The 13,736-nt window shown below is 49.1% G+C and overlaps 1 protein-coding gene across 1 annotated transcript in view; it reads left to right on the top strand.

Moving 5' to 3' along the window:
• Positions 1 to 13,736, top strand: part of LOC142655659 (uncharacterized) — a 235,042-nt gene that overhangs the window by 112,134 nt on the left and 109,172 nt on the right. The window contains exons 35-36 of the mRNA XM_075830110.1: positions 270 to 430; positions 1,595 to 1,707. Coding sequence (XP_075686225.1) covers positions 270 to 430; positions 1,595 to 1,707 — 274 coding nt within the window. The remainder of the gene's footprint in view (positions 1 to 269; positions 431 to 1,594; positions 1,708 to 13,736) is intronic.

Here is a 13,736-nt window from a genome sequence, read left to right as displayed (position 1 = left end):
TTGAAACAGCTAAGGAATTAAAACGCAACTTTTACTGTATAATTCATTTATTTTTATAAAAAAGTATTTTTATGTTGATGGCCAGCCTAAGTATATACACTAATGGTCAACTGAGATTCAATACAACTGTATATGAACTCTATATAAACTCTATATGAAATACTGTCATTTTAGATTGTTCGGAATACTGAAAAAACTATGCAAAGTGCGAGGCAAAATACTTCAGGAGAAGCTCCTAATATTACTGATTATGTTCTTGTCTTTGATAGGAGATAAAGTAAATGGTACTTTGGATTTGGAATCTGATAAGAGAAAGTTGAGGATTGATTTAAAATCGTTTAAGGATCTAAGTTTTAACTTTGGCATCGCTGTAGGAGTGAAGCATTCTATTCCTATGTTTGTTGCCTGGTCAATACCAAACTCCCTGCAGGTAATTCCGAATACTGTATATACACCCTTATGATAAAAAAATAGATTCTACATACAGTTCTGCTTATGTGTCACATAAATATATAAAGTGTTATTCCTCACCCTTTTATATTCCTCACAGTATTTGTTAAGTATGAAGTAATGTCAATTATACTTTTTGTCCCTTAAATATTTTCTGGGAATACATTGATGGTCTATCCATAGGATAAACTGGACAACCTGTTAGAATAAAGCCACCTGTAATGCCGCTAACTGCCGCCATTCAGCTGTTACCACTAGGAGAAGCTGTTAATTTTCCTCAGCAGGGGAAATGTAATATAACATGGCACCCGTGGTCACATTGAGTCTGGCAGAGTGAGAGTTGCTATTTGCGGAGAACTCCCGTCTATGATATCCATGTGCTCTAATAAGGCATATGTGTGGAACAACCCCTTTAAATATGCATTTCCAGTTCCACCAGTATATGTGATGTTTTTTTGGAAAAGGTTCTTTCTTGCTGGTTCTTTATTACATATAGGAATGTCTTTAGCACATAGGACAGTATAATAACTTTAGCAATATAAATGCAAACTCACTGTTATATCAGTCGACATTCTTGTTTGTTGTAGGTACACATAAATGTCTCGACTCCTTGTAGACTTGTGTTTACTATGCCAGAATAAATTGTATTTCTTTAAAGGGGTTGTATAAGAATGGGGGTCCCAAACTCCCTCTTAAATACACTCCCAGCAGTTGGGAGGAGCTCGAATAGAGCAGTGGTCAAGCTCCATTCAATGTCTTTTGAGGCTCATGGAAACAGCTGAGTGCTGTAATCGGCTGTTTCCATCATTCCCATGGGCTTGGAATGGAGCAGTAGCGTGCATGCTGAAACGGCAAACGCTAAGAGTACCTATGGCACTGTATCTGGGATAAATTTGCATTACTTCTACGTTTACTTACAAATGCAAGGTCCGGTGGATGGATGATAATTGTCAATTCTGGGACAACACCTTTAAAAATAAAAATGTTTTTATTGGCTTGGTAAATCCAAAATCATACATAATAATGGCTTTATGAAGATATCCATACAATATAGATTCCAGTGTTATATGGTTACTCAAAAACGAATGTATCACACACTGGATATTAAAATACAAGTAAGATGAACTCTCTCTTTTTTATTCAGGTGCTACTGCAAGCAATTTTAACAAGTACAGATATTGGTGGAGCTTTGATGCTTAACTGCGATAAGGTCAGCAACATTTCATTGACTGCTAATGTCAGATCCCAGCAGCAGAGGTCAGTATTTTCATTCCATTCTGGTTAACAATACTCAGTCACACTGCTCCACTCTCACAGATCCTCGCTAAACATACTGTACATTGATAGTGCAGACTAGTTGAGTGTAAAACGATACTGTATATACTTCTAGCTTTCTGCACTTAATTTTACTGTACAAAATACAAAATAGTATTTTTTTTTACAAAAATTAAAATTTTCTACTATACTTGCAAATATTTCCAGAATTTATCTCGATAGGTTATTTACTAATCTTTTTTTTAATTTTATTGTTACCCCTCATTGACGTGATTCTTCCTGGCAGCCCTAGGGATTTTAGTTTAAATGTACTGTATTTTACGAACATAAAGGTTTAATCACTATAACTTTTTCAATTGTTACGTTTGTCTAATTGTTTTTTCAAATTTTTGCTATTTTATTGTTTAATAAAAAATTTAAGTTGCACTGATAGTGCTCAATATCAATATAAAGAAACATCCAGCTCTATAGGACGGAACGTATTAGTCCACACTCTATCTATTATGATACTAAACCTTTCTAAAAAGCCTTTTTTCTTTCTCTGTTGCTCTACTCATAAGTATCCTATTATGTGCCCTCTTATTCTTAATCCCTAAGGCCCCATGCACACGACCGTAAACACGCCCGTAATCACGGGCCGTAAGTACGACCCGTAATTACGGGCCCATAGACTTCTATTGGCCACGGGTACCTCCCCGTATGCTTACGGGAAGGTGCCCGTGCCGTTGAAAAATATAGAACATGTCCTATTTCAGTCCGTAGTTACGGCACGGGCAGGCCCATAGAAGTCTATGGGGCTCCCGTAATTACGGGTGACTACGTGTGTGCACCCGTAATTACGGGAGCGTTGCTAGGCGACGTCAGTGTATAGTCACTGTCCAGGGTGCTGAAAGAGTTAAACGATCGGCAGTAACTCTTTCAGCACCAGGGACAGTGACTGCCGATCACAGGCCAATCACTGGCTGCAGCGGTCACATGGACTGCGCGTCATCCAGGGAGGTCGGACTGGATGTCAAGAGAGGGACGCGTCACCAAGACAACGGCGGGGTAAGTATGAATTTCTTTTACTTTTGTTACGGAAAGGGCTGTCCCTGTATTGAGGACTGTCGCTTGGGCGTCAATTTAATAGACAATTGTGGTTTCACTCTCATGCGCATGGGCGCATAGAAGGGTACATAACCATAACGTCTCCTAAAAGGGAGAATAGTCCACATATGCACCAAAGTAAGGATGGAAAATGAGAACGAGAGAAGAGGAAGGGAGGAGACCGTGGAGGACATAGAGGGGAGGAGAGAGGGACTGTATAGGTCCTAGTAGATATCTACGACCCGGAGAGTTATTTTGATATATATGGATTATATAGTTTTGGATCTTCTGACCGAGGTTAGCAGTTTGAGCATAATAAAGCCGTGTGGCAAAATTATACAGCGGGGATGTTTGCATTGCAGCCAAAATAACTTGCATAGTTACTTAGGTTAAAAGAAGAAACATGTCAATAATGTTTAACCTTTAACGTAATACTAGGGCTATATGGTATTTTATACCATCTCAGGAATTGCAGCATGGATTGGTGTAGCGTCCATGGCCACAGGCCGTCGGGTTTACTCACCTCCCGACGCCCGCAGCCATGGATCCGTGAACGCTGGTCCCCATCTCCTTCCTAGGAGACGCCAGCTCTCACTTCTGCTCCGGTCTGCTGTGTCCAGTGGGGTGTGCGCGCACGCTCGTGCCCGGCCTTAAAGGGCCAGCGCGCGCACAAGAGGAAGTCATCATCATCAACTGCCCATGATTTCCTGGTCTATAGGAAGGCCCCAGCCCTTCTGATCCTTGCCTGAGTGTTGTTAGTTATCCCCAAGTCTGTCTTCCAAATGGTCCCTTAGTGTTTCCCGTTCCAGTTGTTACCCGTGCCCTGTTACCTGTTCCTGTATTCCGTGCTGTTCTTGTTCCTGTGCCTACTAGTGTCGGAGTCGTGTCACGTCCTGTGTCATCTGCCACGTCCAGAGGAATTCGCCACGTCTGGCGTAACCTGCAGCATCTGTGTCATTCGGCACGTCCTGTTCATCTGCCACGTCCAGAGGAGCTTGCCACGTCAGGCGCAAACTGCGGCTCCTGTGTCATCAGCCACGTTTGGCGTTACTTGCTGCACCCATCTCCATCAGTGCCATAGCTGCAGCCACTGTCTGGACTATCCAGGTACCCTTGTGCGGGACATTGTATTCTGGGGTTCCCTGTTGTTTGGCCACCTGCCTCCCCGCTACGGAGGTACGGCCTAGTGGGTCCACAAACCCACAATGTGACAGCACGCTCAGGCCATGGACCCCACTGGCCAACCTGAGACCTTGACGACACAAGCCATGCTGACGGAGATGGAGGATCTCCAGTCACGACAAGACCAAGTCCTCCTGTCGGTGAACACCATAGCCCATCAGCTGCTTGCTCCAACCACAGTCGTCACCGCACCCATTCCTGCTGTTCCTCCTGCTACACTTCCTGTCTGTTAGGGATCTGCCAGGTACTTCATCTAGGTATACTCCTGGGATTAATCAATCCACACCTGAGGCCAGACCTGTTCGACTGACACCATCTCCCACCAACCAGGGTGGCAGGCTCAGGAGTGGGAGAGCCTATCGCGGCCTGGTCTGTCGGAGTTAGCTCCGCCCCCTGTCCTTTATTACCTGCCCTGTTCTCTCCCTCAGTGCTTGTAATTCTTTTGGATTCCTGGCCCCACTGCTGCTTACTCCAGCCTGCTTCTGCCGTGCTTCTGCCTTGCTGCAGTTCTGCTTGACCTGCTTTGCTTTGCCCCTGGCTTGCTTCTGTCTCCTTGCCCGCTTGGGTGTACTCACTTCGTCCTGGTCCTGCCTGTCCGTTCGCCGCTCCGTTTCCTCGTGGCGTTCCGTGGCTACTGCCCCTTCCCTTGCATGTTCCCTGTTTGTTTTCCTGTGCACTTAGACAGCGTAGGGACCGCCGCCCAGTTGTACCTCGTCGCCTAGGGCGGGTCGTTGCAAGTAGGCAGGGACAGGGCGGTGGGTAGATTAGGGCTCACTTTCCCTTCACCTCCTTCCGGCCATTACATAATTACAAGCCCTTACCTAGTCTACCATTTCTCCTACGCTGACGCTATCATGGACCCCCTTGAGACCCTGGCCCAGCAGATGCAGGGCCTCTCCCTACAGGTCCAGGCCCTGGCCCAAAGGGTCAATCAGGGTGACGCTGCTTTAGTAGTACCCCTCACCTCACCTCTAGAACCCGACCTCAAGTTACCTGACCGGTTCTCAGGGGACCGTAAGACGTTTCTCTCCTTCCGGGAGAGTTGCAGACTGTATTTCCGCCTAAAGCCCCACTCCTCAGGTTCCGAGAACCAGCGGGTGGGTATCATCATATCCCGACTCCAGGAAGGGCCCCAAGAGTGGGCCTTCTCCTTGGCTCCTGACGCCCCTGAACTTTCCTCTGTTGATCGTTTTTTCTCTGCCCTCGGACTCATTTACGACGAGACTGACAGGACTGCCTTAGCCGAGAGTCAGCTGGTGACCTTACGTCAGGGTAGGAGACCGGTTGAGGAATACTGTTCTGATTTTAGGAAGTGGTGCGTAGCTTCTCAGTGGAACGATCCGGCCCTAAGGTGCCAGTTTAGGTTAGGATTATCTGACGCCCTGAAGGATCTGCTGGTTAGCTACCCCTCGTCTGACTCCCTTGACCAGGTTATGGCTCTAGCAGTACGACTTGACCGACGTCTCAGGGAACGTCAGCTAGAACGCTTCAGTGTGCTCCCCTCTGACTTTTCTGCGATCCCCCCCGAGGTCCCGTCTCCTCGCCCCTCCACGGAGGACTCGGAGGTACCTATGCAACTCGGGGCCTCCATGTCCCCTCGACAACGTAGGGAGTTTCGCAGAATGAATGGTCTCTGCTTCTACTGTGGGGACGACAAGCATCTACTGAACACCTGTCCCAGGCGCAAGAATAAGAAGCCGGAAAACTTCCGCGCCTAAGTGATCATCGGGGAGGTCACTTGGGCGCACAGGTATTTCCCGTTAATGTGAAACGCAATAAAATTTTGCTTCCCTTTCAGGTCTCGTTTGCTGGCCGGGCTGCCACGGGCAGTGCTTTCGTGGATTCAGGGTCATCTGCTAATATCATGTCTGCGGAATTTGCTATGTCTCTAAAGATGCCTTGTATTGATTTACCTTATCCTATCCCTGTAGTAGGAATCGACTCAACTCCCCTTGCTAATGGTTATTTTACTCAGCATACTCCTGTTTTTGAACTCCTTGTTGGCTCCATGCATTTGGAGCAGTGCTCTGTACTGGTGATGCAGGGATTATCGTCTGATCTGGTTTTAGGCCTTCCCTGGTTGCAGTTGCATAATCCCACGTTTGATTGGAATACTGGGGATCTCACCAAATGGGGTAATGAATGTCTTATGTCATGTCTTTCTGTTAACTCTATTTCTCCCCGGGAGGAGGTAAACACGCTTCCTGAGTTTGTTCAGGACTTCGCCGATGTGTTTTCTAAGGAGGCCTCCGAGGTGTTGCCCCCCCATAGAGATTACGATTGCGCTATCGATTTGGTGCCTGGTGCCAAGCTTCCTAAGGGTAGGATATTTAATCTTTCATGTCCTGAACGTGAAGCTATGAGGGTGTATATCCAAGAATGCCTGGCCAAGGGTTTCATTCGCCCCTCGACTTCTCCTGTAGGTGCTGGCTTCTTCTTCGTGGGGAAGAAGGATGGTGGTCTTAGGCCGTGCATTGATTATCGTAACCTGAATAAGGTCACCGTAAGGAACCAGTACCCACTTCCTTTGATTCCGGATCTTTTTAATCAGGTTCAGGGAGCCCAATGGTTTTCTAAGTTCGATCTACGGGGGGCATATAACCTTATCCGCATCAAAGAGGGGGATGAGTGGAAAACTGCGTTCAACACACCCGAGGGTCATTTCGAATACCTGGTCATGCCCTTTGGGTTGTGTAATGCCCCTGCTGTCTTCCAGAATTTTATTAATGAAATCCTGAGAGAGTACCTGGGTAATTTTCTTGTTGTGTACCTTGATGACATACTGGTGTTTTCCAAGGACTGGTCCTCCCACGTGGAGCATGTCAGGAAGGTGCTCCAGGTCCTTCGGGAGAATAATCTGTTTGCTAAGACTGAAAAATGTGTCTTTGGGGTACAGGAGATACCATTTTTAGGGCAAATCCTCACTCCTCATGAATTCCGCATGGACCCTGCCAAGGTTCAGGCTGTGGTGGAATGGGTCCAACCTGCCTCCCTTAAGGCGTTACAGTGTTTTTTAGGGTTCGCCAACTATTACAGGAGATTTATTGCCAACTTCTCGGTCGTCGCTAAGCCTCTTACGGACCTTACCCGCAAGGGTGCTGATGTCCTCCATTGGCCCCCTGAGGCCGTCCTGGCCTTTGAGACCCTCAAGAAGTGCTTTATCTCGGCCCCCGTGCTGATTCAGCCCAACCAAGAGGAGCCATTTATTGTGGAGGTTGACGCTTCCGAGGTGGGAGTGGGGGCCGTCTTGTCCCAGGGTACCAGCTCCCTCACCCATCTCCGCCCCTGTGCTTACTTCTCTAGGAAGTTTTCGCCCACGGAGAGTAACTATGATATTGGCAACCGCGAACTTCTAGCCATTAAATGGGCTTTTGAGGAGTGGCGGCACTTCCTGGAGGGGGCCAGACACCAGGTAACGGTCCTTACGGATCACAAGAATCTGGTTTTCCTAGAATCGGCCCGGAGGCTTAATCCTAGACAAGCTCGGTGGGCACTATTCTTTACCAGATTTAATTTCTTGGTTACCTATAGGGCTGGGTCCAAGAATATTAAGGCTGATGCTCTGTCACGTAGTTTCATGGCCAATCCTCCTTCTGAGAAGGATCCTGCTTGTATTTTACCCCCTGGTATAATCGTCTCTGCCACGGATTCTGATTTAGCTTCTGATATCGCGGCTGATCAGGGTGCAGCTCCCGGGAACGTCCCTGGGGACAAACTGTTTGTTCCCCTGCAATACCGGCTGAGGGTACTCAGGGAAAACCATGACTCCGCTCTATCTGGTCATCCTGGCATCTTGGGCACCAAACACCTCATTACCAGAAACTATTGGTGGCCTGGGTTGCCTAAAGACGTTAGGGCTTACGTCGCCGCTTGTGAGGTTTGCGCTAGGTCCAAAACCCCTAGGTCCCGACCTGCGGGCCTACTACGTTCCTTGCCTATTCCCCAGAGACCTTGGACCCATATCTCCATGGATTTTATCACCGATTTGCCTCCATCTCAGGGCAAGTCGGTGGTGTGGGTGGTAGTCGACCGCTTCAGCAAGATGTGCCACTTTGTGCCCCTTAAGAAGCTACCTAACGCCAAGACGTTAGCTTCTTTGTTTGTGAAACACATCCTGCGTCTCCATGGGGCCCCAGTCAATATCGTTTCTGACAGAGGGGTACAATTTGTTTCCTTGTTTTGGAGAGCTTTTTGTAAAAAGTTGGAGATTGATCTGTCCTTCTCCTCCGCCTTCCATCCCGAAACTAATGGCCAAACGGAAAGGACCAACCAGTCCCTGGAACAATATTTAAGATGTTTCATCTCTGACTGTCAATTCGATTGGGTCTCATTCCTTCCCCTTGCTGAATTTTCCTTGAATAACCGGGTCAGTAACTCGTCAGGGGTCTCCCCGTTTTTCTGTAATTTCGGGTTTAACCCAAGATTCTCCTCCGTCTCCCCTGGTTGTTCCAATAATCCTGAGGTAGAGGATGTTCACCGGGAACTGTGCACTGTCTGGGCCCAGGTTCAGAAGAACCTAGAGGCGTCCCAGAGCGCACAAAAGATTCAGGCGGATAGTAGACGTTCTGCTAACCCCCGGTTTGTCGTCGGGGATTTGGTCTGGTTGTCGTCCAGGAACTTGCGCCTTAAGGTCCCGTCCAGGAAGTTTGCTCCCCGATTTATTGGACCTTATAAGATCATTGAAGTCCTCAACCCTGTATCCTTCCGTCTGGAGCTCCCCCCATCATTTCGCATACATGACGTCTTCCATGCCTCCCTCCTTAAACGCTGCTCCCCGTCCTGGTCCCCCTCGAGGATACCTCCTGTTCCCGTTCTCACCCCTGAGGGGGTGGAATTCGAGGTGGCCAAGATTATGGACAGTAGGATGGTCCAGGGCTCCCTCCAGTACCTGGTCCATTGGAGAGGATACGGGCCGGAGGAGAGGACTTGGGTACCTGCCCGTGATGTTCACGCTGGGGTATTGATCAGGAGGTTCCACCTTCTCTTCCCCACTAAACCGGGTCCCCTTAGTAAGGGTCCGGTGGCCCCTCATAAAAGGGGGAGTACTGTTAGGGATCTGCCAGGTACTTCATCTAGGTATACTCCTGGGATTAATCAATCCACACCTGAGGCCAGACCTGTTCGACTGACACCATCTCCCACCAACCAGGGTGGCAGGCTCAGGAGTGGGAGAGCCTATCGCGGCCTGGTCTGTCGGAGTTAGCTCCGCCCCCTGTCCTTTATTACCTGCCCTGTTCTCTCCCTCAGTGCTTGTAATTCTTTTGGATTCCTGGCCCCACTGCTGCTTGCTCCAGCCTGCTTCTGCCGTGCTTCTGCCTTGCTGCAGTTCTGCTTGACCTGCTTTGCTTTGCCCCTGGCTTGCTTCTGTCTCCTTGCCCGCTTGGGTGTACTCACTTCGTCCTGGTCCTGCCTGTCCGTTCGCCGCTCCGTTTCCTCGTGGCGTTCCGTGGCTACTGCCCCTTCCCTTGCATGTTCCCTGTTTGTTTTCCTGTGCACTTAGACAGCGTAGGGACCGCCGCCCAGTTGTACCTCGTCGCCTAGGGCGGGTCGTTGCAAGTAGGCAGGGACAGGGCGGTGGGTAGATTAGGGCTCACTTTCCCTTCACCTCCTTCCGGCCATTACACTGTCTGTATCAATACCAATCTCCTGCCGCTACCTCCATGCTATGACGGAGATCCGAGATCCTGCAGGGGATTTTTGAATCAGTGCCAGATCCACTTCAGACTACGTGCCAGGTCCTTCTCTTCGGATGACGTTAGGATCGCCTTCATCATCTCTCTCCTTACTGGCAAAGCCCTGGCATTGGCTAATCCTCTGTGGGAACATCAGGGACCAGAGACCCATGACTTGCAGTGCTTTTTACGGACCTTCCGCTAGATCTTTGAGGAGCCTTGGAGAGTTTCTTTGGCTGCTGCACCCCTGCTGACCCTACGCCAGGGAGACCTCTCCATGGGCGAGTATGCTATTCGGTTCCGTATCCTGGCTGCTGAGTTGACCTGGAACAACGAGGCTTTGGTGGCCACATTCTGGAAGGGACTGTCTTCAGGGATTAAGGATGAGCTGGCTGCTCGCGATCTGCCATCAACCCTGGAGGATCTTATCCTACTCGCCTCCCGGGTTGACATGAGGATCCAGGAGCATTCCCAAGAGGTTCCATGGGAGAGAGAAATTCCTAGGCTGGATTCTACTTTCCAGCAATCGTCTTCAGTTGTCCCACCAGAGGATCTTGTGCAGAGTAACTAAGCCAAGTTGTCTATCCAGGAGAGACAGCGCAGACGCACTTCTGGACTTACTCTGTATTGCGGCCTCGGAGGCCATATTGTGCGTCTGTGTCCCAAGAGGCCAGAGAGACCCCATTGCCTAGTATTGGTTGGAGAGACAACCCTAGGTGGAATGGTACCTAATAAAGCATTCCGTTCCAAACTGACTATTCCTGTGACCCTAGTATCCGGCGAGAGGACGCATCGGGTTTCTGCCTATCTTGACTCTGGGTCTACGGCAAACTTCATTCAAAAGGAGCTAGTGGATCATCTTCAGTTGCCGACAGTTCCCCTGGAGACATCTTTGGCTGTTGCCTCAGTGAATGGACTGCCTCTGCCTGATCCTATCGTTTCTAAAACCAAGGCGTTGAAGCTCCAGGTTGGAGCCCTTCATTCTGAACTGATTTCTTTCCCTGTTTTGCCCAAGGCCATCAATCCTGTTCTGCTGGGGCTGCCTTGGCTTCGACTACATGCCCCAGTCCTGGAATGAAATTCTCGGAGAGGTTCTCTAATGGGGCTCCAAGTGCCTTGGTCATGGTCTGTTACAGATCTATCCTGTCCAGCCTCCTCTGCCTCAGCCATTGGCGGCACCCCCCCCCCAATTTGCTCAGTTTGCAGATGTTTTCAGCAAAAGGGAGGCTGAGACGCTGCCTCCACATCGGACTTATGACTACCCCATTGAACTGGTTCCTAATGCCTCTCTCACCCGTGGCCGAGTATATCCTCTCTCCTTACCAGAGTCTCTATCCATGTCAAGCCTATATCAAGGAGAATTTGGAGAGGGGTTTCATATGAAAGTCTTCCTCTCCGGCCGGGGCTGGATTCTTCTTCGTTAAAAAGAAGGACGGATCCCTTCAACCTTCATTGACTACCGTCGTCTCAACCAGATCACGGTCAAGAACAAATACCCATTGACACTTATATCCGAGCTGTTTGATCGCATATGAGGAGCCAACATTTTTTCTAAGCTAGACCTGCGGGGGGCTTATTACCTAGTCCGGATTCGCCGCGGTGACGAATGGAAGACGGCATTTAACACCCGGGACGGGCACTACGAATACCTAGTTATGCCCTTCGGACTGTGTAACGTTTCCGCAGTGTTTCAGGAGTTCGTTAATGATATCATCCGAGATCTCCTCTATGTCTGTATTGTTGTTTATCTCGATGATATTTTGATTTTCTCCCCAGATTCGATGACTCATCAGAGGCATGTCCGTCAAGTTCTACTACGATTAAAGGAGAATCGTTTATACGCCAAATTTGGAGAAGTGCGTCTTTGAGAGGAGTTTTTTGCCCTTCTTAGGCTACATCATCTCGGATCAAGGTCTCAAGATGGATCCTGAGAAAGTGAGAGCTGTCCTGGAGTGGCCACGACCTCAAGGCCTAAGGGCCATACAGCGGTTCCTGGGATTCGTCAATTTCTATCGGCAGTTTATTCCAAACTTCTTATCTCTGACGGCTCCCATCTCGACCCTTACCAGGAAGGGTGTGAATGCCAAGGTGTGGACTCCAGAGGCAGAGTCCGCAATTATTAGCCTCAAGAGAGCCTTCACTTCAGCTTCGATCCTCCATCATCCTGACGTATCTCGGCAGTTCTCACTGGAAGTGGATGCTTCCTCTGTTGGTGCTGGTGCACTTCTGTTCCAGAGGAGCTCCATAGGAAAGGCAGTAGTATGTGGCTACTATTCTAGAATTTTTTCTTCTGCTGACCGTAATTATTCTATTGGAGATCGGGAGCTACTAGCCATCAAATTGGCTCTGGAGGAGTGGAGACATCTTCTAGAGGGCGCAGCTCACCCCATCCTGATCTTCACCGACCACAAGAACCTTACCTACCTTCAGTCTGCATGGCTTGCCGCTTCACATTGTGTCCGACCCCCAGTTCAGTTTACTTAAAAGTTCTGGAGAGCCCTCTGTAAACTCCTGGATGTGAGATTGGACTTTTTCCTCAGCCTATCACCCCCCAGTCCAATGGGCAAGTTGAGAGGATCAACCAGATCATGGCGAATTATTTCCGCCACTTCATCTATTCACAGCATGATAACTGGGTACAGCTTCTTCCAAGGGCCGAGTTCTCATACAACAACCACACAAGTATACCACTTCCACTCCGTTTCACATTGTGTACAGTCAACATCCTAGAGTCCCCCTTCCAGTGTCGACCACATCTCAGGTCCCCGCTGCTGACTCTGAATATGGGGACTTTCTGCAAATCTGGCAACAGACCCGGTGCTCTATTTTGCTGGCAGTCGATCGCATGAAGCGAAAAGCAGATACAAGGAGAAGAGAGCCGTCTCAGTATCTTCCGGGTACCAAAGTCTGGCTATCCTCTTGGAACATTCGTTTGAGGGTGCCTTCATACAAATTTGCTCCCTGGTTCCTTGGTCCTTTTGAGATTCTGCAACAGATAAACCCTGTCTCCTATAAGCTGCGGCTGCCCCCTACCCAACTCCTTTCATGTGTCCCTTCTGAAGCCTGTGGTCCTGAACCGCTACAGCAAGACTTCTAGTTCCACAGTTGCTCCCAGTGGTTCTTCTGATATATTCGAGGTGAGGGAGATCCTGGACTGCAAAAAGGTAGAAGGAAGGACTTTCTATTTGGTGGACTGGAGAGGGTTTTGTCCTGAGGAGAGGTCCTAAGAGCCAGAAGAGAACCTCCGTGCTCTTGCTCTTATTAAAAAATTCCTCTCTCGTTCTGGCCCCAAGAAGAGGGGGCGTAAGTGGGGGGATACTGTAGCGTCCATGGACACGGGCCATCAGGTTTACTCACCTCCCGACGCCCGCAGCCATGGATCCGTGAGGTCTGGTCCCCATCTCCTTCCTAGGAGACGCCAGCGCTCACTTCCGCTCCAGTCTGCTGTGTCCCGTAGGGTGCACGGGCATGCTCGTGCCCGGCCTTAAAGGAGGAAATCATCATCATCAACTGCCCATGATTTCCTGGTCTATAGGAAGGCCCCAGCCCTTCTGATCCTTGCCTGAGCGTTGTTAGTTATTGCAAGTCTGTCTTGCAAATGGTCCCTTAGTGTTTCGCGTTCCAGTTGTTACCCGTGCCCTGTTACCTGTTCCTCTATCCCGTGCTGTTCTTGTTCCTGTGCCTACTATTGTCGGAGTCGTGTCACATCCTGTGTCATATGCCACGTCCAGAGGAATTTGCCAAGTCTGTCGCAACCTGCGGCACCTGTGTGATCCGCCACGTTTGGCGATACTTGCTGCACCCATCTCCATCAGTGCCATAGCTGCGGCCACTGTCTGGACTATGCAGGTACCCTTGTGCGGGACATTGTATTACTGGGGTTCCCTGTTGTTTGCCCAGCTGCCTCCCCGCTACGACGGTACGGCCTAGTGGGTCCACAAACCCGCAACATGACAATTGGATTAAGACAAGACTGCCCAATAATCCTGGTAATGCCAATATACAATCATCTTCTAGCTCTGCAAAAAAGCCAGGACTAATGAATGTCAGTTCGATAGAGTAGCAATAGGA

The sequence above is a fragment of the Rhinoderma darwinii genome, chromosome 6, assembly GCF_050947455.1.
Source record: "Rhinoderma darwinii isolate aRhiDar2 chromosome 6, aRhiDar2.hap1, whole genome shotgun sequence".
NCBI classification, from domain to species: Eukaryota; Metazoa; Chordata; class Amphibia; order Anura; family Rhinodermatidae; genus Rhinoderma; species Rhinoderma darwinii.
This window is presented reverse-complemented; position numbering and strand designations above follow the sequence as displayed.